The sequence below is a fragment of the Mirounga leonina genome, unplaced genomic scaffold (genome assembly GCF_011800145.1).
Source record: "Mirounga leonina isolate KUSES-001 unplaced genomic scaffold, KU_Mleo_1.0 Mir_169, whole genome shotgun sequence".
Taxonomy (NCBI): Eukaryota; Metazoa; Chordata; class Mammalia; order Carnivora; family Phocidae; genus Mirounga; species Mirounga leonina.
The window spans coordinates 15,501,058-15,527,352 of NW_023270431.1; the positions used below are offsets into that span (position 1 = coordinate 15,501,058).

The 26,295-nt window shown below is 34.9% G+C and overlaps 1 protein-coding gene across 1 annotated transcript in view; it reads right to left on the minus strand.

The window, feature by feature from the left end:
- Positions 1 to 26,295, minus strand: part of PROS1 (protein S) — a 61,399-nt gene that overhangs the window by 17,314 nt on the left and 17,790 nt on the right. Inside the window, exons 2-10 of the mRNA XM_035015174.1 lie at positions 25,816 to 25,973; positions 22,696 to 22,720; positions 16,560 to 16,646; positions 13,780 to 13,902; positions 13,550 to 13,681; positions 10,484 to 10,609; positions 7,524 to 7,645; positions 4,746 to 4,861; positions 1,755 to 1,944 (exon numbers count right to left, since the gene is read on the minus strand). Coding sequence (XP_034871065.1) covers positions 1,755 to 1,944; positions 4,746 to 4,861; positions 7,524 to 7,645; positions 10,484 to 10,609; positions 13,550 to 13,681; positions 13,780 to 13,902; positions 16,560 to 16,646; positions 22,696 to 22,720; positions 25,816 to 25,973 — 1,079 coding nt within the window. The remainder of the gene's footprint in view (positions 1 to 1,754; positions 1,945 to 4,745; positions 4,862 to 7,523; positions 7,646 to 10,483; positions 10,610 to 13,549; positions 13,682 to 13,779; positions 13,903 to 16,559; positions 16,647 to 22,695; positions 22,721 to 25,815; positions 25,974 to 26,295) is intronic.

Sequence of the window (26,295 nt, forward strand, 5' to 3'; positions counted from 1 at the left end):
AAATTGATCTGACCAGAAGGAGGAGATTTTATTCCTCACTGTAGGAGTAATAAAAATAATTAGTAAATTCTCTTCTGTTTTTTTAAATGGGAATCTACCACTTAGGATTAATTTCACCTAAAAATAATGCAAATACAAAGTTAAATGGGCTAAACCAAAATATTTTTCTACCTCATATAAAAATCTAGAAGAAGGCAGTCCAGGGCTGGTATGATAGTATGATTTCTTTTTCTTTTTTTTTTTTTTTAAAGATTTTATTTATTTATTTGAGAGAGAGAATGAGAGAGAGCACATGAGAGGGGGGAGGGTCAGAGGGAGAAGCAGACTCCCTGCAGAGCAGGGAGCCCGATGCGGGACTCGATCCAGGGACTCCAGGATCATGACCTGAGCCGAAGGCAGCCGCTTAACCAACTGAGCCACCCAGGCACCCCGATAGTATGATTTCTTAAAGTCTCCAAGAATCCAGGCATGCTTCAGTATTCAATTGCCATTGCCAAAGTTTTATTGCTGTTATTATTATAAAGACAATAGTTTTTTAGAGCAGTTGGGGGAAATCGGAGGGGGAGATGAACCATGAGAGATGATGGACTCTGAGAAACAAACTGAGGGTTCTAGAGGGGAGGGGGCTGGGGGGATGGGTTAGCCTGGTGATGGGTATTAAAGAGGGCACGTACTGCATGGAGCACTGGGTGTTATATGCAAACAATGAATCATGGAACACTACATCAAAAACTAATGATGTAATGTATGGTGATTAACATAACATAATAAAATAAAATTTAAAAAAAAGAACGGATTATCTGGATCTAATATTTTTGGTTTGTATTTTTTTCTCTAGAACACAGAGTGCCTATTCAATATGCAGATTCAGTCTTCTTTAGTTCTGGGCATTTAAAATTATAATAATTAACATTTGTTGAGTATTTACTATGTACTTTATGCATTTATCCAACAAATATTATTAGAGATCTATTGTGTGCCTAGTGCCCCTCACTACTGGGAATCGAGGGGCAAAAAAAAATTCAGACAAAATTTCCAACCTCGCTGAGCTTGCATTCTAGTCAGGGAGGATAAAAAAGAAACAGCACAACGGAGCCCGATATGGAGCTCGATCCCACAACCCTGGGATCATGACCTGAGCTGAAATCAAGAGTTGGACACTTAACTGACTGAGCATGCAGGTGCCTCTCCCTTCAATTTTGCTGAGAATCTAAAAATGTTCATTTCTAAGCACTCTAATTGGTACTAGCTAGTGTATACTGTTTGTACAAGTTGATTATCTATATGCTAATATTTTAAAATTGCGTTAATTACTATATGCATTACTCTTTCTATGTGTATTTCTATGTTACTATATGTATTTCTCTTTCATTTAAAAAATATGGGTGCCTCTTCAGTATGGCTGTCCTTGGTCAGTGGTATCTTTGCATAAGCTGTTATGCCTACTAATAATCCCTAACCTATTGGAGAGACACCACTAACAGCCACTAAAAAAGGTAAAAAGTCAAAGATAGAGAAGTCCAAGCAAATAATTGAAAACAATTTCAGTTCCAGGAAATCCTAAATATATTATGTGAGGTTATCATTTCTCAGAGGCTATTTCAAGGATTTACAGTGTATGGGATATGCTTCATACAACATCAAAGAAATCCAGCTCCATTTAGATTTGGTATCAGTATAAAAATAAGTTATTAATGATGTTAAACAAACTGTGTCAAAGTAGGGATATTCTTTGTGAAATATGCAAAACCTACCATATTCCATTGACCGTCATTAATAACTTTGCCTCCAGTTGTGATTTTGGTTGTAAATTCATTCTTAAACTGAATTTCAATCCTTCCATCACGAAGTGCAATCAGGAACCAAGCTGAGCGGTCAAGAGATTCTGCATACAGGATAACACCTTCTGAATCATATGTCCGGAAATCAAATTCGGCTGAAAATCTAAATAATGGACAAAGAGAAAGCCTTAATAGAGAAAAATGGAAAGCCCAATAATTATTCTTTTTCTCTTACCCTAGCAAACAGCAGTATGTTGAAAGAGCCAACTATTTCTTTCTTTACTGGAATTAAAGAGTAGGGCAGAATTAGACTGTTCATGTGTTATCTCTGGTTCCATGTGTGTTTAAAATCAAGTTATTATATTTTCTTGCTTATTCTTGGAGTCTTTTCCCCCTGTGAACAGATGCTTTGGTAATTTTTCATATTTTTTGGCATTTGTTTTGAAGGCCCTCTTTTAAATGCTGGAATTCATACACATGTACAAATATTAGATATATTCTATCTCTCCTGGAGCTTTTTATACACTATATAATCTGACATTTTGACATTAAGATTCCTATTTTTTTTTTTTTTGCAGTGTCCATAAGTGATTAGTAAAAGATGTTACAATTTCATGATTGGTTTATACATCAAAAGGCCCATTTTCCCTGTAATTTCATATATGTCAGGAAGGAATCACTCACAGAGATATAGACAGCATATGGATGACTGCAAGTATAATTAAGCCTTCATATGTGGTAAGAAACGTAAAGTAAAAAACTTTAAAATATATCTGTTAGCTTGATTTCAAAAGCTCTCCAGAGCTCTAATTGTATAAATCACTAAAGCACATGAAAGGACAGCTTGAAAGCTGTAGTCTAGCCATGTGCTTGGGGGTATCTGAGTTCTGGCAATGACTGTTGCTATTAAGACCTAGATACATGTGTAGCTGTTACAGGGGAAGAAATATCTTAGAAATGCTGGATTAAAAAATAACATGTATTGATTAGTGCCCTAATGACACTGTAATGAGAATCAGCATTAACATTTCCAAGAAACCAGAAAACCAAATGATTGAAAAAAGACAAACATGGAATAGAAAAAATAGTTGCATAACTATTAGTCACTTGAGTTAAGCTAAAATAAAGGTAATTTAAGCTAAAAAGTCAGGACTTCAGGTAATTGCCAAGTAAGGCAAGAAAGAATCCCACAGCCTTACCTCCTAGTAATAGTAATAGGGGCACCATATACAACTTCTAACTTCAAATGGAACAAAGAAAGGCTGATAAAATAAATTTTTTCATCTTTAGAATTCCAAAGAAATATTTAAAAGTGGTCATGTGGGGTAAAGTATGTTGGACAGATAACAATGTAGTAGTAATTGACTGAATTAAGATTATTTTATTTTTTTTATTTTTCATTTTTTGCTTAGGATAAGGACCTCTATTCTCTTTCATAACCACCACATTTTGCTGATGTCAAACATGTATTATCTTGTCAAAACCCAAATCTGTGTATGCTCAGGATCTTCCAGAAGTTGATCCTATTATGGAGGTAATTTCCTTCCCTTTGCAAAATCATGCTAACCCAGTAATACAGAGTTGTGTTCTGCGTCTTTCCGTCTGGAATATTTCAGCATACATTGGGGAACAATTCATTCTTTCTCTGAAGTTTTGTAGAATGAAAAAGATGAGTGAATTTGTTAACTTTAGGATAGAATAAATGTTTGATCATTGGAAACAGAGTTGCAAGAATTGGCAAAAAGGAGGAGAAAAAAGCAACAAAGCACTGGCTGTTCTTTGTGTTGCTTACTTACCAAGTGGCAGTTTCTAAAAAAATTCATCAAGCTGTACATTTAAGATATGTGTATATTTCTGTATATGTATATATGCTATACTTCAATAAAAAGTTTAAACTAAATAAATAAGGAACAAATAAATAAATACTGAAAAAATAATTATTTGATCCAATGTTAGAGCCCAAACTGTTGTGAGTTGTCAGAACTGAATCGCCCTGAACATGCCTAAGTGTGTAATAATTAACACTTTTCTCTCTCATTCTCATTATTCTCTTAGCAAAGGAAATGTTGTCTCCAGTCTATGTCACTAGATAATAATATTTGCTCTGAGATGTTAAAAGGGAAAACCAGGTCTTGGTGGATAAGGGTATTGAAGGAGCACAATTATATCAGTGAATTTTAGAATACAGTTCAATGTTCCTTAATGATGCGATTTCTATGAATTTAATTGAATTATTTAATGAATAATCATATATCTAATGAATTAAATTGTATGTATGCATGCTTATCTAATTAAAATATTTTAAAATATGGACTCTATAATCAGTCACAAATACATTTCCTTTCCATTATTCAACAAAATTCCAATTTCTTTTTTCTAGTTCCAACAATGTATGACTCTGAGAAAATATGGTAATTAAAGTAGAATCATGACTCCAGAATACAACTATTCTTTCCATAGAGGCAACCTAACTGTAGGAATAACAGAAAAGATACTCAGTCAACTAAAATCATGATGTGTTTTTTTAAAATACCACCTAAGCAATCTTACGAATTTTCCTTAATAATTATGTATATAACTATATTCTAAAAGCAATACTTTGAGTATTTTCTCATTACTTAGTTTTTATAACACGTATGAAGAAGAATGAAAATTTCACAATTATATTAAATCTACTTTCCCAACTTCTTAGTAAATAAATATTCACTAGAAAAGGAAGAAGGATAAAGGTAAAATGATCATTGGGGAAGGTCAGCCTAGAATGACCTTTAAATGATTTTAGCATGACAATTACATGTGTGAAGGGGTAAATCAACTTTAGTGTTCCCCAAGTCATCTGATTGATAATATCCCTAAATTATCTAATTGGAAATGCAATTTTACACATTTCAAACCTTTTCGGTCACTTATCTTCTGTCCTTACCTGCTTACCTCTAGAGATTATCACGGACATTGGTACCTCACCTGGTGATTTCCGGCAAACGAAATTTTAAATATAAAGCCACGCCTACAAATTGCTCTGCCAAGTAAAGTAATTCATAATTTTTGTCAAGGTTCAAGGGAAGGCACACTGGAACAGCCTGGAGAAAAGGAAAGAAAGCAAAGAAACAAAATGCATAGGTTATTACTTGCTGTTTGTGTCAGGTTAGGCATTCCTTTCTCTGATTCCTAATGGTCTTGTCAAATGTATCCTCTGTGATACGTTAATTAAATTAAGAACAGCCTTGGTAATAAAGCAACATCCTTTTCTTCCTTATATAGTCTATCAGTATAACATCCCAGAACACGTGTTTTAAAAAGTCTTGCTCATTGTGTGTAGCTTATATTTTTGTCCTTACTATTTCCTTTGCAAATCTCAGCCCAAAACACAACCGTTTTCTTCCAGTAACAACACATATCTCCTTAATTAACTGCAGCTCTGATGCCTTCTAAGAATTACATTGGGGAAAAAAAAATTTGGAGTCAGAAATCATGGAAGAATTAGTATACCAATAAGTAGCACCTCAGACATTCACTCATTCATTTATTAAGAAAATTTTTCTGAGCAAAAATGTATAATCTAGATAATGAAGGTGAGGTAAGGCAGCTGAAGGGACTCTATTTTAGAAAGTCTCCATTTCTGCTGTTTTCTTGCTCAGCCCTATTTATTCATGTTCTGTATTTCACCTCGCATCTGTGTAAAAACCAAAGAAGCTATGTTCCCACTCCAAGGGGGAAACAAGAAAGTTAATCCTTCTCTGAGTTCTGTCCTAGGCCCCAAACATCTGATAACATCTAAGAAGACCCAGATCCCAAAAATATTCTAGGACATTAGCTTCAAACAAACCTCAGCTGACATTGACATCAACAGCCCCCACCTTCGATGATTTATTAAAATAACACCTATTGCTCACCTATCAATCACTTGCCTTTGATGGGACCCTACCCTGGATTCCTGGAGGAACACACACCCTGGACCCCTTTCCAAAGAAACCCCTAGCCCTAGATAATAAAGAGACTCATCCTCTTTTCCTTTCTGAGTCCCCCAGACACTCTGTCTGCTATACTCTGTCATTCACACTATTCAATAAACTCCACTTTCACTTTCCCTGGCTCACATTTGATTTCTATCCTGTGGGAAGCCAAGGAACCCCTTGGCTGGTCCTGTGGGAACTCCCCTACCCCATCTCCCCAGGTTCTCAGACTCAGCCTGCCTGCATCAAAGGAGATGCTGGAAATTCTAGATGGGATAAATATAAATTAAGATACCATGTTAGTCTCCAAGCAATTTACAGAAAAAGTGATTCAGAGTCATTAAATTTAATATCAGGTTTTTTTTTTTTCTAAGAGTAAAAGCAAACATTAAAACAGAAAGCTTTTTAGGGATAAGTTCTTGGGCATACATATAGGGATATTCAGGGGGGGGGATCTGTGTACATGGCACTGTATTAAATCAAAGTCCAGAAACAACATCTCATTTCCTCTTAGAATTTCAATAAATCTATTCCAAGGTAGATGATGATGTGTAACTACTACAAATACTAAAATAATAAAAGATTAAATTACAAAATAGACATTCACACAGCATGGCATTCAATTAAGTACAGTTGGAGTTACTGCATATGCCAAATATCTCACCTTACCTTCCTTTACCAAGTAGGTGGCATTTATTGAATGTTACATTTTTGGACAGACACAGTTTTGTCCTAGTAACAGATACAGAGGTATGTGAACACACATGATTAAATCACCATTTAGGTGGGTTTTGTTTTGTTTTGTGTTTTTACTGTCTGCCTCATAATCCTGTGAAAAAGAATGCAACAGTTGGACTAAGAATCACTAACACATGATCCTGATATACAGGAAAAAAAGCTTCAGATGTTGACCTATTTATTTCAGTGAAGGAAAACTACCCCTAACATTCAATTGTTGGGTCAATTATGAATTAAATCCAAGTAACTAAAAGCAAGTTTGAGAGATACAGATTAACAAAACTGACCTCTCTGAATTTTGATATACTTTTAAACCCCACTAAATTCTAATCTGACAGTTATTTCCACCTGAGATTTTATGAGCACTCTTTCAAGTACCGACATGCCAAAGTGCAATCACACTTGTCAGAGTGGGATAAGGAAAAATACACAGAGGAAAATGTTTCTGCTCAGGTTTCTAGGTAAGATTTTTTTTCTCACAAAGAGAAGTATAAACCTCACCTTTTTAAAAAATTTTTAAATAAACATACACATTGTACTTTGTAAATGTACAGCCCATACAGATGAGCACTTTCTGAACTACGACCCTGCAGTTGGGTTTTTTTAAACCTAGTCACTAATTATCCCTGATATTTATACCTTACATGACCAAAATTAGTAATCGGATTGTGACTCACAGCCTGCTAGACCTATAGCAATTATTATAGAACATCTGTATTTTCCTGGGGCACCTGGGTGGCTCAGTCAATTAAGCATCCGACTCTTGATTTTGGCTCAGGTCGTGACCTCAGGGTCGTGAGACGGAGGCCCTCGTGGGGTTCCCTGCTCATTAGGGAGTCGGCTTGAGATTCTTTCTTTCCCTCTCTCTCTGTCCCTCCCGTGCTCACTCACTCTCGCTCTCTCTCAAAATAAATAAGTCTTTTAAAAAACTGCATCTTTTCTTAAAAAAAGAACATCTGTATTATCCTGACTTACCCAGCTATGTGGAAATAAGTACACCAGTCTCTCATTTTAGAAAAGAGATGGTAAGTTTAGCATTGCAAAATGTTACCTCACAGCTCTTGTGATCTTGGGCAAGTTTGAATCCTTTTTTCCCATCACAATAACAAGAGTAACCTCCAGGGTAATTGACACAAAGTTGAGCACACATGTTCTCAGAGCATTCGTCCACATCTGGGGTAAAAGAGAACATAGATCTTAATATCTTCTAAATGTTCAATCCAATAGGAGTATTCTGATTTTAGTATAAGATAATCAATGATAATAAGGGCGCCTGGGTAGCTCAGTCGGTTGAGCATCTGACTCTTTATCTCAGCTCAGATAATGATCTCGGGGTCTTGAGATCGAGCCCCGCATCAGGCACCATGCTTAGGGCTGAGTTTACTGAGATTTTTCTCCCTCTCCTTCTGTCCCTTACCCTTCTTGTGTTCACTCACTCTCTCTCCCAAATTAAATAAATAAATAAATAATCAGTGATACTAGATTCTTAGCAAAAGAATCTCTGTGACACGAAATCACATTTCAACACTTGGCATGGGAATTTAAATGGGTTACAAGTGTAATTTTTATTTACACAAGTGAAACAACAAATTTAATATATAACTTTCAGTAATAAATAATAAAAATATAACAACTATACTAATTTTCCAATTTTTGAATTTGAAGGAAAAAAGACTGAGAGTCTCAAGGCAACTGTCATTTCTAACTAAATGAATTCCATTGAGATTGCCTTCCAATTGTTTGCTTTGACAAAAGAAAGGGAAGGGTAAGGAAGGGAGAGGAGAGGAGGGGAGAGGAGGAGGAGACAGGGAAGAGAAGGGAAGGGGAAAAAAATCCCTTTTAACTGAAGGTTAATATAATCAGGTATTACATAATATCAAGAACATCTGACATTCTATAATGCAGTGGTTGATAGTGACAAATTAAAGGATGTATCTTTTTTTTTTTTTAAGATTTTTTTTTTTAATTTTTTTTTATTCTTATGTTAATCCCCTTACATTACAACATTAGTTTTAGATGAAGTGTTCCATGATTCATTGTTTGTGCACAACACCCAGTGCTCCATGCAGAATGTGCCCTCCTAAATACCCACCACCAGGCTAACCCATCCTCCCACCCCCCTCCCCTCTAGAACCCTGTAAAGGATGTATCTTTATTTCTTATCATTTAAAAAAGAAAAATAAACCTCACTGTGCTATTACATCTCATATTGTGAAATCTATATAGCCCCATATTTTGAGAAAATCATCCTCGGAAAGTTGTAAAAACATGCTTCAGCTAAAGTCTACTTCAGAGCTACATGAGATCCTTGATATTTTCAATGCATGCACCCTGCAATCTTTGAAGATTCACAAGTACATAAATGCAAATATTAGTAGCATATAAATTCCCCCATAAAATGTCTCATAATACAACTGCAAAATTAGTGATCTCTTAGCATTAAAATTAAATTGCAGATAATTAAAGTAATATGAATACTGTACCTATGTGTCATACATACATCTTTTTTAAAAAAATCTGTCATTCATTGTATAAAAGTACAATACACATGATGAAGTTGGCTAATAATAACTCTGAATATGACCATAGTAATTTCTATCTGGAGTTGTGGGAGAACAGAAATGGTGTGTGGAGGGGATATTTTTTGGTGAGTGCATAGGAGGTAAAACATCAAAATATCAACAGAAGCAGATATATTTGAAAAAAACCTATTCTAAAATTACTATTGATTTAGGCAAATTCATAGAGACAGAAATTAGATTAAAGGTTATCTCCCAAAAAGTAGATTCAGAAAGTAGATTAGAGTTTGGAGGAGGGAGGAGGGGAAATTTATTGCTTAATGGTTATAGAGTTCTGGTTGGGATGATGAAAAACTTCTGGAAACAGAGAGCAGCAATGGCTCCATAACCATGTGAAAGTAATTAATGCTACTGAATTGTACCCTTAAAAATGGTTAAAAGGGTACATCCTATATATATATGCATATGTATTTGTATATATATTTGTATATATATATAGCCATAATAGAAAATCACTATTGATTAGTTTTAGTCATGATATTAAATTTATCTTGAAATGTTTAAAAATTAAAAGGAGGATATGAGATAATTTGCATATATATCTATGATAAAAAAAAATCTCCCTAATACCTCCATGCTACATGCACACCTGGCAGCACTCTTTTGGCCAAATGAGTCCAAAGGGTTCTCCCAAATCCACAGGCGCTGACAGTACTCATCAATACTTCTCAAATTTCTAGAGCTCAGTTATCATTTAATTATGATGAGATTTTTCTTTTATATGCATTTAATTATAACAGAACTATGTCATTTTCTATTTAAGAATAAATGACATATGGATACAAGCACAGAAAATTATCAAAAACTTAGTATAAAACTGAATGTTTCTTTTTTTTTTTTAAAGATTTTATTTATTTGTCAGAGAGAGCACAAGCAGGGGGAGCAGCATGCAGAGCAGGCAGAGGGAGAAGCAGGCTCCCTGCTGAGCAAGGAGCCCAATGTGGGACTTGATCCCAGGACCCTGGGATCATGACCTGAGCCGAAAGCAGACGCTTAACCGACTGAGCCACCCAGGCGTCCCAAAACTGAAGGTTTCTAACCACCCATGTAACACCTATGTGATTTTTAAATTTGTCTTTCTTTGATATATGTATGTTTTTCCTTCCAGGTTGAAATTCTTTTTATCTTTGAATATTATTTAAATGATGTGAAGGTATGTTTATTTTGCTTTTATCATACATGGGAGGTCTCCGATTCATACGCAGCTTAGAGGACAAACAGAGTGCATAACTCTAAACCTAAAGACCATGTGTCTTACATACTTTTACTGTGGAAGGAGGCCAACGACTACCCAACTGGCCAAGCTGTATCATGGAGCTTGCCATCTTAGAAAATCTGATTGTGGATGTCAAACAGAACCAATGCTTCTAATCTCAAATCAAGGTTCAAGCCCACCCTCTCCACCATTAACATGATACCACCACAACTCTACCTCCACAAGACTTTAATATGGGATTGTATCTGTAGCCTTCAGCACATTCGCATTCAAAGTCTCCTGGGATGTTCTTGCACACAGCTGTGCCACAAATGTCTGGCATCATAGAGCATTCATCCACATCTATAAATGAAACCAATAAATTAAAAAAAAAAATTTCCCATACCAGAGGATACTAGCAAAGAATGCCTGATTTGTGTTTCCTGGATCTAGTTTAATATATGTAATGAGACAACAGAGTGGCCTGGGAATAACAAAATTTTAATTCTATCATCAGGTTTTAGTTTGCTAAACATGATTTCTCCATACAAACATATAGGGAATGTGATGTTTGCTATGTTCTTCATAGTTATGTAAAAGGAAAGGGCTTTTAGTTATTTTCTTATCTGCCAAGTTGTATTACATGAATAAATGGGAGAAAAGATTCACCATATTCTTAATACATATCTTAAATACATGTTTTTGAAATATGTTCTTAAGGTAGATTCACTCTGCATTATCACAAATATAAAAAATAAAAATGAGGTGGCTCATCAGTCATGTCTTCCTTTGGAAATGGACAATAGCTCAATCAGCATACTATTACTGTTGGCTAAAGTATTCAAGAGTGATTCAAATTTAAAAAGGAATTGAGTAAGGTCTCTAGGTATTTATAAAATTCCAATACAAATTTTAGTGCTAAATTAATATCCAGAAATTTCAGATGCATTTATTATATTACATGGTAGAGTAGGAAACAAAATACTGATTGCAACTAGTCACTAGATAAAAGCATCTGTGAGAAAAACAAAACAAGTGACAGAAATAGTTCAATGGAGATGTAATTATTAGTGAACTTTTCTCATCTGTACCCTCTGGAGACAGACAAGTTCAGAATGGAAAATATATTTTGTACTCTATAAAATTGAGAGTTTAATTTTTCCACAGACTAATAACCAAAATTTCAGACATTACTCTATTTTAAAAAGCATGAACAGAAATAACTGAATCAATTCCTATATAAGGGAATCCTCCTATATCATGACTGTATCAATGTCAATATCCTGGGTGTGATATTGTATGACAGTTTTGTAAAATGTTACTATTGGGGGAAACTCCACAAAGAGTACATGCGATCTCTTTCTATAATTTCTTACAACGGCATGTGAATCTCCAATTACATCAAATAAAATATTCATTTTTTTAAAAAGAGCTATAAAAGCTATATTTTAAAAGAAAGTGAAAACATATGACTAAAATTATTTGGTTTGAGGCATATTGCAGAGCACTATTTAAATCATATGAGTTCAGGTTATAGTACATTGATTTTATTACTATACACTGACATCTAATGTCTGATGAAAAGTTTTATTCTTGCATTGTAGAATAAATTACTGTAGACAGTTACTGGCAACTTGATCTCAAGCATATCCACATCTTGGCAAAGGCCCTATTGTAATAGTTGTATACATATTCTTCTATCACCTAGTTCATGGATAAAGTCTGTGTAAGTTAAGTATACAAGAAAATATTTTGTGGTCATCAGGGACATTCTTATGTGTAAGAGGACTTTTTGTAATAATTTATATACATGTATATTAACTCAATGGATAAGAATTAAATACCTTTTAATTAAAAATATAAGTCACAACTTCTTTAGAAGAATAGACCACTCAAATATTTAAATGCAGAAGTATGAATGGATATTACTTGCTTATAGAATGCATATGGTATCCTGCATTATGTTGGTTTTCTATAGTATTCTAACAGTATTGGTATTCTCAATTTCTAACCTCAAACAGACCTTGAAGTAGGCAGACAAGAAAGATGTATGGTCACAAATTGGATAATGGTTTAGGAGAAATTGTTAGTTAATGTAGTTCACTTCAGAGTCATTTAACTGAACTTTAAATAATATTATAGTAAATTATACTATACTAAACACTATAGCACAGTGAGGGACAGAACATCCCATGAATATGAATTCAATTTGGGGATTTCCCAAAGCAGATATGGATAGAGTTGAACAAGGACACTTTATGTTTTAACTTACTATATTTTTGCACCTCATAGCAAAAAGGAGAGGGACAAGTAAGGTGGGCGGGAGGGAGGAAGGAAGGAAGGAAAGGAGGGAGAGACAGAGGGAGGAAAGGAAGAAAGGGAAAATTATTTCCATTTTCTAAAGGCAAAACTTAACTCCGGCTGGAAAATTTCATTTTTAGTCATCCACATGTAGCACAAATATTTGAAGATTTAATTACGGCAGTTAAAACAGTCAAATAGGAAGGAAATAGGCAGAGGGGAAAAAAAGTCAAAATTGGAGGGAAACATAAGGACAAAGAAAAACAAAGGAAATACACTAGTAAAATGACTTATTGAAAAGCTAAACTTTAAAAAAAAAGAAAAGAAAAGCTAAACTGACACGGATTATTTAAGTCTGAAGAGAAAAATAGTTATGACCAATGATATATATGAGAACTGTATAAAGAGAAAGTATATGTATAAAGACAAAGAAAACTAATTCTTCATCTTTCCCAAAACCACAACAGGAGATAAGGTGCAAGAAGAAAGGTTTATATTGGATATTTGACAGGTATATCTAAAAGGAAATATGAAATATAGTGGAAGAGGTTATTAAGGATTATGAGGGATTACTTTGTATAGCTGTTTATCTTATGGAATAAAGGAAATAATATTATAGTGTCTGAAAAAAATAAAAATAATGATTTTGCAAAGTCCCCAGTAAGCAAGGACTTGCACTGAAACTTCACTTTATCACCTTTTAATGAAACTCTTTATTCAAACGTGTACATGCACAAACAACCACACACAGACAGTAAGAAAATAGTAAAATACTCAATAAATAATAAAATACAATAAGAAAACAATGAAAAATTCCATAAATAACAAAATAATCTATAAACATTAAACTAAAAGGCAGTCCCTTAGTATCACAAGGCTTCAAGGTGGGTAATAATGTATATTTATTACAAGCACTTATAACCAGAGAGTCCAAAGAATTTCCTGGGGAAATTCCTCTAACCGAACTTTGCTCTCACATAGTAAATGCCTTCTTGCTCTTACCTTTGCAGTCTTTTTTATTTAAAAGCATAAAAAAACCACTTTTACAGGAACAGTGGTAACTTCCAGGTGTATTATCACATATCTGGCTGCAACCTCCATTTACATTTGAGGGATCTTTGCATTCATTTATATCTAAGAAGGGAAAAATAAATTATTTTTAAAGCAATAAGCCTTTGGAGAACTTTCCAGGAGGCCAATCCAGATGAGTCAGGTGGGTTTAGTAGACATACCATATTCACACTTGTCTCCTTGCCAACCTGGTTTACAAATGCAAGTGAATCTAGCTTGACCATCTTTGCAGCTCTTATATCCATCTTCATTGCATGGCAGAGGACTACATTGGTCTGGAATGGCTGAAGGAGATAGACAGTTATTTAATTTTTACCACATGCCATGGTAAAAAAAAGAGTTATATACCCTTTAATAGAAATCCTGTGCACGGAGCCTGTAATCAATGAAAAAAATTACAACTCCTTCCTTCAAAATACTTTTTCATAGAAAAGTGAGTCCATTGTTTTTTCCTCTATGATCATTAGCCTTGTTTCCCAAACTCCACATATGAGTGAAACTACATGGTATCTGTCCTTCTCTGACTGACCTACCTTGCTCAACATAATACTCTCTAGCTCTATCTACATTGCCACAAATGGCAGGATTTCATTCTTTTTTTAAAAAGAGAGAGGCAGACCAAGAGGTCAACTCTTTTTTCTTTTTCTTTTCTTTTTTTTGCTTAAAGACTTTATTTACTGTCAGAGGGACAGAGAGAGAGAGCGCAAGCACAAGCAGGGGGGAGGCAGGCAGAGGGAGAAGCAGGCTCCAACACTGAGCAGGGAGCCCAATGTGGGGCTCGATCCCAGAACCCTGGGATCATGACTGGAGCCCAGGGCAGACACTGAACCAACTGAGCCCCCCAGGGGTCCCAGGCCAACTCTTAACTATGGAGAATGGGCTGACGGTAGGCAGAGGGGAGGTGGGTGAGGGGACGGGTTAATGGGTGACGGAAATTGGGGGGTGCACTTGCTGTGATGAGCACCAGGTGTTGTATGTAGGTGTTGAGTCACTAGACCGTGCAACTGAAACTCATATTGCACAGTATGTTGGCTAATTGGAATTTAAATAAAAATTTTTTGAAAAAAAAGTGAGTCCATTAGACAAATCTTTGTAATTATTTTGCAAAAGGGAACTACTTTTATATTTGCAAATATATACAACTATACAATATATACAGTATATATTTACAACTGTAATTTGCTATTTTCATATAAATTGCCTTATTCGATCCTTAAAACAATTCAAATGTGGTAGGCAGAACAAATAAAACTACTCAGTATCAATACAAAAAAGAATTTGGGACTTCCAATTTGGGCTAAGATGAAGTAACACCAACTAGATTTATCTTCCTGCCTTAAATAAATACAACTCTGCTCAAAATACATAAAACAATGGTTTCCAGACACTGGGCAATAGATAGCAGAGTACTGGTGATTCCTAGAGGAAGGCCATTTTGTTCATAAAATGTTACAGCACTTTATCACCATCTTTAATGATATGCCCATTTGTGTATTTATGGTTTCTCTCCCCTCATTAGACACAGCAATGGTCTCTTGGTTCCTGCACATTTCCACCTGTTTCTCAAGCCTTCCTAGTTAACTCTGCAAGTTCCTTCTAACACAGTCCCTTTTGCTTAAAGTAGCCTAAGGAAGTTTTTGTTACATGTTAAAAAAAAAAAAAAAGTTTCAAACCTAACCAAACCCTAATTACCAGATTTTCAACATATGTCCTCATAAAATCAAGTTTTTTGAAAAGTGCTAATAAAATTAGGTATTAGTTAAAATTCTAGAAGACAAGCTAATCAGCAAATTATCAAATTATTTTCATATCCAGGACACCTGGATGGTTCAGTGGGGTAAGCGTCTGCCTTTGGCTCCGGTCATGATCCCAGGGTCCTGGGATAGAGCCCCACATCAGGCTCCTTGCTCAGAGGGAAGCCTGCTTCTCCCTCTGCCTGCCGCTCCCCCCTGCTTGTGTGCACTCGCTCTCTCTATCTCTCTGACAAATAAATAAGTAAAATCTTTAAAAAAATTATTTTCATATCCTCTGGTAAATTAAAAAATAAAGTATGGATTAAATATACATGTTCAGGCAAATTGTTTTACTTGCGTAATTACAACCAACTGAAAATTAGAAAAAATTCAGATAAATGAATATTTAGATAATGCCAATGCCACATGTAAAACATTCACTAGATGAACCTCCCAATTTACACATTGCCATTTCACCTTTTTGTCTTTGACTCTCAGCTGGGAAATTGGGAAATTAGAGACAAATAATCTACCAGAGTTATCAGTAGGCCCTATATGAACTTCAGAGGGAGAAGGCTAATTCGATATTCTAACATTTTTCACATTTATATGATTGATGACAAAAATCAGAAGAATAAACATGGCTCCACTTTGACCTATTAATCAACTGTATACATGGTTATGCAACAACATCTAAAATAAAGCTGTGGGCCGGCGCCTGGGTGGCTCAGTTGGTTAAGGGACTGCCTTCGGCTCAGTTCATGATCCTGGAGTCCCTGGATCGAGTCCCGCATCGGGCTCCCTGCTTGGCAGGGAGTCTGCTTCTCCCTCTGACCCTAACCCCTCTCATGTGCTCTCTCTCATTCTCTGTCTCTCAAATAAATAAATAAAATCTTCAAAGATAAATAATAAAATAAAGCTATGGGGAATAAAATTCTGAAGTCAAGGACCTAAAGCTTAGTAAACAAGGAACACTGTTCAACTTAAACATTAGGTGGAATATTTATTTTGAGTAAAAGAGCAGCATTTACATTTGAAAAAAAAGCTTTCAAATGATTTGAGAGTATCTCCTTGCTAGGCACACAACTCTTATAAGACTCATTTGTTGATTTTAAACATTAGTTATGTTTACATAGTGTATTTTATTTACTCGCAGGTTTTTACTTTGTTTGGTTTTGTTTTTTTCAATGGATGATAGAGATGTTTACCAGTGACACAGCTCCTGAGATCAGGGTGAGCATCAGTGGACTGACGTGCAGCAGTGAACAATCCAGCTCGGAAAGAGCCAAGACAACCTGTAATTACAAACAAATGTAATCTTTTTAGAGTAGATACACTTACTTCATCCGAAATCATGGCGGAGGTAGAAATTATCGAAAGTGATAGAATATTTATCTTCCTGTGGATTGACAGGATTAGGCATTCAAAACATCATCCCTAAATATTTCCATCCACATTTTTGAAAAATTAATAATTCTACACGCAAGATTACAATAAATACAGAATCATGAAAAACAGGTTTGTGGAAGCTTCTTTTGGAGAAGAACCTTAAAGAAGTGAAAAAGATCTTAGATTAACAGAAAAATTTATTGGCAAATAAATCTATGCTCTTAACTCTGCAGCAGAGACCTAGAGTTACCCTCAAATCTGTAGACCAGAGTCTAATTTAAAAGTGTCTATAATTAAGTCAATAGATTAAGTTAGTGTTTCTGGCTGCTGCAGGCAACTTCTAATTCTCCCAGTGTTGCAGAGAGACTAATATAATAATATTTATATAATGCCTCAATATTACAAAGTAGGTTTACTTCATTCATTTTATTCCTCACTATAACTCTGTGAAATTAGATACAGCAATCTGGCAGCAAAAACAGCTGAAATAACAGATACTTATATACTTTAACTAGGAGACATTTAGTGTCAATAACATTTCTTAATAGTCTCTGAAGACAACATTATTGATAGATAGATGCAGATATAGATACATCACTTCACTGTACAGCTAATCACAACTTACTAAAGAAGTGGTATTTTGATTATCTTTTGCCGAGTAAACAACCCCCAAAATTAGAAGCTTAAACAATTCCTCCATTTTGCTCACAATCTGTGGGTCAAATATTAGAAAGGGTTTAGTTGGGCTCTTTGTCTCTGTTGCACATAGAGTCAGCCAGGGTAGACGAGATTGGAAGATCCAGCTCTCAGATGGCTTTTCACTCACATGGCTGACAGCTCAGGCCCCTTGGCATCTCTCTCTCCACATGTGGTCATACTTCAGGGCTTCTCAATGTGGTTGAGTTTCTCTTAGCATGCTGGTCCTACAGTAGCACTTCTTTCACGGCAGCTAGCTTCCAGGAGGAAGAAAGCAGAGGCTGCCAGGCCAAAGAAGAGGCATTTTGTCACCTGCACCACAGTCTATAGATCAAGGCAATCCCAGGGTACATCCAGATTCAGGGAGCGAGGAGGGACTATATGTTTATGATCACTCCATGCTACTGCATATAAGTTATTGCTTCTAACTTTTTGCTTGTTAAACTTTACTCCATTGCAAGCAACCACCATTTTTATAATGCCTTCTACCCATGAAAGATACTTAGATTGCCCCCAACTTCCCACCTCTACAAGTTGAACTGCAATGGATATCTTCATGCGTGTATCATTAGTACATGCGTAAGAAATAGATACTGAAGAGGAAGATACAGAAGGGGTTTCAAGAATTGTGGGATCATTAGATAGGCAGGTCCTCTGTGGCTCTCCAGAGGTGCCTTCCCACCAGAGAGCATAACAATTTCTATACCTTGGCTTTCAGAAAATTTTTGCCATAATAGGCAAATAAATGATATCTCATATTATTTTTCTGATTTCTAGTGAGATGGAGTATACCTTTATGTCATTTAAAATTTTTTTTCCTCCTCTGAAAATGTTCCTTATTATTTATTAACTATTCTTCTATTGGCAGTTATTTATTGTTCAGGTGGGCTTGCAGAAATTTAAACATTTATGAATACCATCTCTCATTCTGTTACCTGTCTCTTAACCTTATCTTTTATGTCTCTTTTAAGAGAAGTTCCTAATTTTGTTGTAATCAAATTTACCAATTATTTTGTCTTATGGCTTGTGCATTTGCAGTTTTTTTCCATGCCATTGATTACAAAGATATTATGTATTATTTCTTTAATTTCATGGTTTTGCTATAACATTTTTTGTCTTTATTCCAGCTAGAATACACCATTTCATTTGGTGGTGCTTAGGAACTCAAATTTATATTTCTGATTAGAGTTAGTCAATCTCCCCCACACCATCTTCTCAACAATTCAGTGATTTGTGGTGTCGTCTTTATCAAATATTAGGTTGGCATATATACATGGGTCTGTCTCTGAACTCTCTCGTTTCATTAGTCTCTGTGTTCTTCTGACAATATCATATTGTTTTCTTTCTATAGCTTTGAATTATTAGTATTTGATGAGGTGTTTCTTCCCTTTACATTTTTAAATGTTTATTTAGACATGGGTGGACTTCTATTCCCTGATTTAAATGCTAAAGTGAACTTACTGAATTCTTTTAAAAAATCCATCTGGAATTCTAAATGAGATTGCTTTTAATATATAGATTAATTTGGAGAGAATTGCTCTCCCTACAGTATCACTCAATCAAGAACATGAAATGTCTTTCCATGATTTCAGTTCATCCTGTATATTCTTAACTTGAGTTTTAAAATTTTCTCTGCAGAGGTCATATGAGACTTGTTATAGCAGGAGGTATCAGCTTTTCATTTTCGACTGGACTGTGTAAAGAACTACTACTGATTTTTATAGGCTAGTCTTAGAGCTATCTAAAAATCCTTTATGTGTTCTAATATATTGTCTATGGAGCCTATTTATTTCTAGGTATATCATCATATCAATTATAATTAATGACAGGTACATATTTTGCCCATGAGCTATACAGTTCTGTTTATTTTTCTTTCCTTATTGCATTGGTTGTAACTTCCAGTGCTTATCTTCTTATCCTTAATCATAAAGAGACTACATCTAAAATTTAACTGGCAAGTATAATGTTTACTGCAGATTTTGGGGTTTTTTCTTCCTTTTTCCCTTCTTCCTTTCTTTTCCTTTCCTTTTCTTTCTCTTTCCTTCTTTCTCTCTCTCTCTCTTTCTTTCTTTTTTCTTTCTTTCTCTTTCTTTCTCTACTGTTGTGTGTATATCATCAGAGTGACCATACATGCCAATTTTCCCAGAACAGTCCTATTTTGTTCTTTTTTACCTGGCATTTATCTATGGTAGTAATGGTCCTGGACAAAAATATCAAAATTTGTAAATTATATGGTTATTCTGTATAACCTTTACCAAGCTCAGAAAGTTCTCCTATAATCACAGTTTGCAAAAAGGTTTTATATTAAATGCTGAACTTTATCAACTGCCTTTTCTGTATGAACTGAGGTAATAATACACTCTTTATGTGGATAATTAAATTGATAGATTTTCTGATGTTAAACCATTCTTGAATTTCTGGAATGAACCCTTACTTTATTATGATATATTATTTTTAATACACTTTAGATTGGATATCATTTTATTTAGAATTAATTTATAACTGAAAAGGAATTTTATTTTTATTTTTATTTTCTTGTGTTGTTCTTATCTGATTTTGGCATCAAGATTACACCAACCTTTCTGAATAAATTCACAGCATAGAATCTTATTCTCTCTTCTAGGACAATTTTATAAGAGAAAATTATCTCTGCTGGGCTTATAGTATTTCTTCTTTTTATCCTACACTTTGTGTTTTGGCATTTCCTTTTTCCTTCTTTTTCTTTTTCCTTAATTATTCTTACTAGAGGTCAATCTAACTTACTAACCTTTTCAAAGAATGAGATTTTGCTTTTGTGATTCTTCTTTTTTGTTTTCCTTCTTGCTACTAAGTTTGCAGTATTGTACTTTTAAATTTTTTTCTTGATTTGTATGATTAGGTCATTTTTTAAATACTCCAAGCTGTCCTCTTACTGCTGCCTCAGCAGTCAGCACCCCACTTGCCCCACACACATACTAGGTCAAGCCAACCTTCAGTTTATTCATGGATTTCTCACATTTCTTGTTGTTTTTCATTTTGTTTTGTTATCATTAGTGTCTGGAATGCCAGTGTTTCTCTTGAGATGATTTTAAGAGAAGGAGTCAGCAGTCTGGGCTAATTCACCCCAACTTGGAAAGAACCAGAAACTAGAATTTATTTCTAATGTTTATATTTAGGCTCAGAACTTAGCATTTTTCCAAAGAAGTTTATCTTCCATTAATACAAAAATCCACTCTATCAGGTGATATTTTAAAGGCCCACATAAATAGTAGGGTGATTCATTCTATTTTCTAAGGAAAGAACAGAACTTAAAAACTTAACATTTCTATAATGAAACCCACAAGTATTTTTTTACCAAATTCCATGTTTCCAATGCAGTACATAGGATATGTGGATAAACTGAAGTACTTTCTAACCCCTGAAACTCTAAACCTAAACACTGCCCACTGTGTATTAGTGATCTAAGTTCTTGGGTGTCCCTGTCTCACTGCAAGGAGATTCCTGATAAGCTGGGGTAACTAGTAAAGTTAGGTTAGGTTTGCCAAGGACAGGATCATAAAGTTTTCCCCCCCAATTAGGGCCATTGGCCTATAGAATATATACATCAAACGACGTAAAAGTTAAGTAGAGCATTTCTTTTCTGTTTTCAATAGTGGAATTCATTGCATATGCCTAAACATAAGTAAAGACCAAAATATAAATTGTGAATCAAAAAATAAAACACAATAAAAAGTATAGTTCAAATTATGGGTTGGTTAAATAATAATACTTTACATTTGAATAAAAGTGTAAAGTAAAAAAATCTATCTACATACATATACTTATTTGGTACTCCCAACAGGTCCGAAGTTAGAGAATATAATTATAGTGCACATTTAAATACAAAACCTGAAAAGCAAAATAACTTGCTTAACCTGACACAGTAGAAATTTTTAGATCTGGGAGTAGAGCCCACATCTTACAGGTTTTGTTTTTGGTTTTTGGCTTTTGGTTTTCTTTTTTTGTTTTTTTCACTTGGTTATTCTACCATGCTGCCAAATGAGACAAGCAAAGAGAAAAGAAAGTTGAGTAGAGCCAGAAAAGAGGAAGTTGAGAAGGAGAAATGGAGAAAAAAGAAAGCTATTTTATCTAAGGAATTTTCCCAAAATACATAATGTTGTATTAAAAAATTATCTATGGGGGTTACTGGGTGGCTCAGTCGTTAAGCGTCTGCCTTCGGCTCAGGTCAGGATTCCAGGGTCCTGGGATCGAGCCCCGCATCAGGCTCCCTGCTCCGTGGGAAGCCTGCTTCTCTCTCTCCCACTCCCCCTGCTTGTGTTCCTGCTCTCACTATCTCTCCCTCTGTCAAATAAATAAGTAAAATCTTTTAAAAAAGTTATTTATCTTTATCCAAACGTACTCTGTGATCAGAGGTATGTACTTCTAGAGTGCTGATGCCCACAAAAACAGAGCTTCATTACATGGACCTAAGAAACAAGGATTAATACTATATTTTTTAATGCAAGCTTTTAATTTTTAATAGCCAAATATCTTTTTATAAAATATTTAAACCCCTACCTAAAATTGAGAAGCTGAAAAAGTCTTGACATTCTATCTTTTCTCCACGTTAATTTAAATTATGATGATTTATGTCATAAGCTTTGGAGAGTGTAGAGATCTTTTCTTTCAGCAAAAGATAATCCATAAGTTCCAGTTATAGAGTAAACAAGCCTTAGGGTATAATGTATAGGATGGTGACTATAGTTAATAGTACTGTATTGTATATTTGGAAGTCGCTAAGAAAGTAGATCTTAAAAGTTCTCATCACAGGAAAAAAAATATAACTATGTGTGGTGATGGACATTAACTAGACTTACTAGGTGGTCATTTTGCAACGTATACATACATATATTAAATATTAAGTTGTATACCTGAAACTAATACAATGTTACATGTTAATTATATACCAATATTAAGATAACCCATGACAATTCATATGCTTCTAAAGAATGTCCTGATACTTAAATATAATTTATCATCAGCCCATGGACCTTTATGACAAAGACAAGAGAATGAAAAAGACTAAAAGTCAAAATGCCACACATTCATTAAAGAACCATTTCAAATTTGTCTACATGACCTTAAATAAAAGGACAGCAAAACTCCATATAAAATGAACTCTTACCCCCAAGGCTAATTAAATTATATTGGATGGAATAGATGGGTGGAAGATTGGACTTGATCAAATCTAAATTCCCTCCTATTTCTATGATTATTATGATTGAGATTCTTTGAACTTACCTAAGTATTTTGGATAAAAATAATCCTAGAAAGAAAGAAAAGAAAAAATACATCTTAGCAAGCCTAAATTTCACTATATAGTTAAAACTTAATTTTATAATGTGTTTTATATTAAATATGCAAATATATTGCATATAATTATCATTTCCACATTACAACATTTTTGCTATAGTAAAATATGCCAGGAGTAGATAACTAATAACAATAAGCCAATAAGACACTTAGCTTAAATCAATATTAAGCAATAAAATCATGTTACAAAAGCTTCTAATTTGAAAACAGGTTCTACTGAAGATGTTACATGTAATATATGCTATTTATAAATCTTTTAATTTTTCCATAACAATCAGATACCCACTTGACACATTTCATGTCATGCTGATTACATATGCCACATTTAATGTTCAGTAAGAGTGACATAATTTGAAGTGAATTAAAGTGAATATTTATCTTTTAGCATCTTATGTACATGTAATACCTTACTTATAAATTGGTTATGTACCAAAAGTTTGTCTGTAAATCAGTATTGGACTAAGGAATGTACTTTTCCAAAGGGAGAAAAATGTTATAAATGATTTCTGAAGCTACGGTTCTTAGGCTGGTTCCCGGAAGCCTTCTTAAGCCATAATATATCTAATGTGTAACATTAACAGCATAAGAACACCTCACAAGAAACCAGTGTTTCTACACAAAAACATACTCAAGTAAGGAATATACCTCATCCAGTTCAGAGCCAAAGTCTCCGCTCTTGCCTCCTCTCCCATATAAACCTATAGAACATTTGTCTACTCGTTTATAAGGATGGGATCTCCCACTAAGTAATTCAAACAGTGGTGTTTTCTTCTACAGAACAAAAGCCAGGAAGATAAGCAACAATGAATAGGTTCAAAAGGAGATGATGTAGGTGTGAGAAGTAGATATTAGGGACAGTGGTGAGGTGAGCAACAGGGTGGAGACTGGGAGTGTGAACTAGGATATTAGGGACGTGGACAGGGAGAGGCTGGGGCAGGATAGAAAATGAGAAGCAGGGGCGCCTGGGTGGCTCAGTCGGTTGGGCATCTGCCTTCAGCTTGGTTCATGATCTCAGGGTCCTGGGATCGAGCCCCGCATTGGGCTCCTGGCTCAGCGGTGAGTCTGCTTCTCCCTCTCCATCTGCCTCTCCCCAGCTCATGTTCTCTCTTGTTCTCACTCTCTCTCTCTCAAATAAATAAAATCTTTAAAAAGGAAAAAGAAAGAAAATGAGGAGCAGTCACAAATGTTTCTTTTTCCTTGCCTTTCATTTCTCCCATTTTTTTCTTTACTCTCTGTCATCCTTCTCTTTTGTATATGAGACCAATGTCAGAAAGTGGAGGGGAGGAAGCACATAAATGAGTTTCCCTTCTCAACTAGTTTCCCTTCTCTCCACTATGGTCTTACACCTCACTCTCCATTTGCCATTCAGAGGCTAAGCTACAAGAACATACTTATAATGTTAGAAATATATACTCAAGTATTTATGGGCACTGTAATAATATGATATCTCAGGGATGCAGGCTTGCCTTAAATGATCCAGCAAAACAAAACAAAAATTAGACTCGGTGGGGTAGAGAACAGACAAAACAAGAATGGCTGACTGTTGATAATTGCTGAAGTCTGGGAAGGTATATGGGGGCTTATTAAATTGTTCCGACTACTGTGGTATATATTTAAATTTCTATAATAAATAATATTATATTATATTGTGATATATATGCACATCCTGCACAATAAGAGTACTAATCTGCTATACAGTGTGAAAAAAATATTTTGTCTTGTCAATTGCTTATCCACAAAAAGCAACAAAACTGGCTCAATCCTGCAGAGTATTAAAAATTATTCTTTGGGTACCTTAGAAAAAATATTCTTAGAACCTATTAGAGTAGGTAGAAATAAAAGGATTAAAGAGGAACTCTGGGGAACACAAGTTGTTACTGTCTTGGACAAGTTCTCTAACTCTAGACAAATGTTCCTGCTCATTATCTCTCATCTAGTCTGATGGTCCCAGGAGCCATGACTGAGCTAAAGGAGCTACTTTGTATATGTTTTCTCCCTCATTTCCTTTGGGTTACATAGTTCATCTCAGGAAATATATCTGAGGTAACCCTGATGGCTATTATATTTGAATTCTCAAGGTCATCTTCATCCTAATTTTTAGAGGCCCTGTTTATAATCCTGTTTTCCACAGGGCATATTAGAAAACATCCTTCCCTAGGAAAATTAGGAGACTAAAGATAAGGTCCGGGGTCCCATATTTCTGTATGCTATTTAGTGGTCTTTATGATTAAATTCTTCTAGACTAACTTGGAAAAATTTATACACTAAATATATAAATTCTAACCCCAGGGATTAGTGATCATATCAAGTGGGTTCAGGAAACTTCCCAAGGCTTTATGGAAAAAATTATACTTAGGGAATACAGTACTGTAATGAATTCTTCAGTAAGCATTCACTGAGTAGCTATGATGTATCAAGCTCTGGATTAGATAGCCTTGTCTTCTAAAGCCTGGTTAAAAATGCCAACGGAGAGATTTAATGAAGTATAGTGATAATGCAGTCACGCACACACACACATATTGTGGGGAGATACCTTCTTCTCCACCTACCCAATACTACCAAATTCCAGTTAGGAAGAAAGTATTTACAAACCATGAGGTCAAGACCACTTGCTGATAATGAAATATAACTGAATTATACTTTGGTCAGAGCACATTGCTTTGACAATAGTGTCTTCCTAACAAGCCCACTTTCCTCTGAAGTTACTTTTCCTGAAATGCTTCAGTGTTTACATGTAGAAGGAGATATACATTATCATTAACTTTAAAGGGCGCCTGGGTGGCTCAGATGGTTAAGCGTCTGCCTTCGGCTCAGGTCATGATCCCAGGGTCCTAGGATCAAGTCCCGCATCGGGCTCCCTGCTCCTTGGGAGCCTGTTTCTCCCTCTGCTTCTCTCTCTCTCTCTCTCTCTCATGAATAAATAAATAAAATCTTTATAAAAAAAAGGAACACAAGGGAACACGGACTCAAGCTGGAAATGTTCAGTCTTTAATTATATGTCTAGGTATGTAATTAAATCTAATCTAATTAGATTTCATAAATTCTTACCGTTTCAGGGTCATTTTCAAAGACCTCCCTGGCTTCTTCTTTATTGCACAATTCTTCAATGCATTCTCTTTCAAGATTACCCTTTTTGGTTTCTTCAAACATAGAATTTGCACGGCGTTTCCTAACCAGGACTTGTGAAGCGTGCTGCTTTGACAAAACTGAAGGAAAAAGTAAATTTTTATGAGTAAGCTTTTCATTTCTCCACCTAAAATATGGTATTTTATTAAACAGTGAGAATTAAAATCATTGTCTAAAAAAAATTTAAAAAAACATTGTCTAATTGTGAACTGCATAACATTTAAAATCAGTATAGAGAATTGAGAAGAAAAATATGCAGATACATAAGCACTTTGATTAACAGCTCAGACAGCAAGTTTGGTGTGCAAGCTACAGCACTTGTATAATGATCTACATGAATCATTCAAGTTCATGCATGAGGCCAAACACACCAGACAATATTTAATGTTTACCTTATTATGA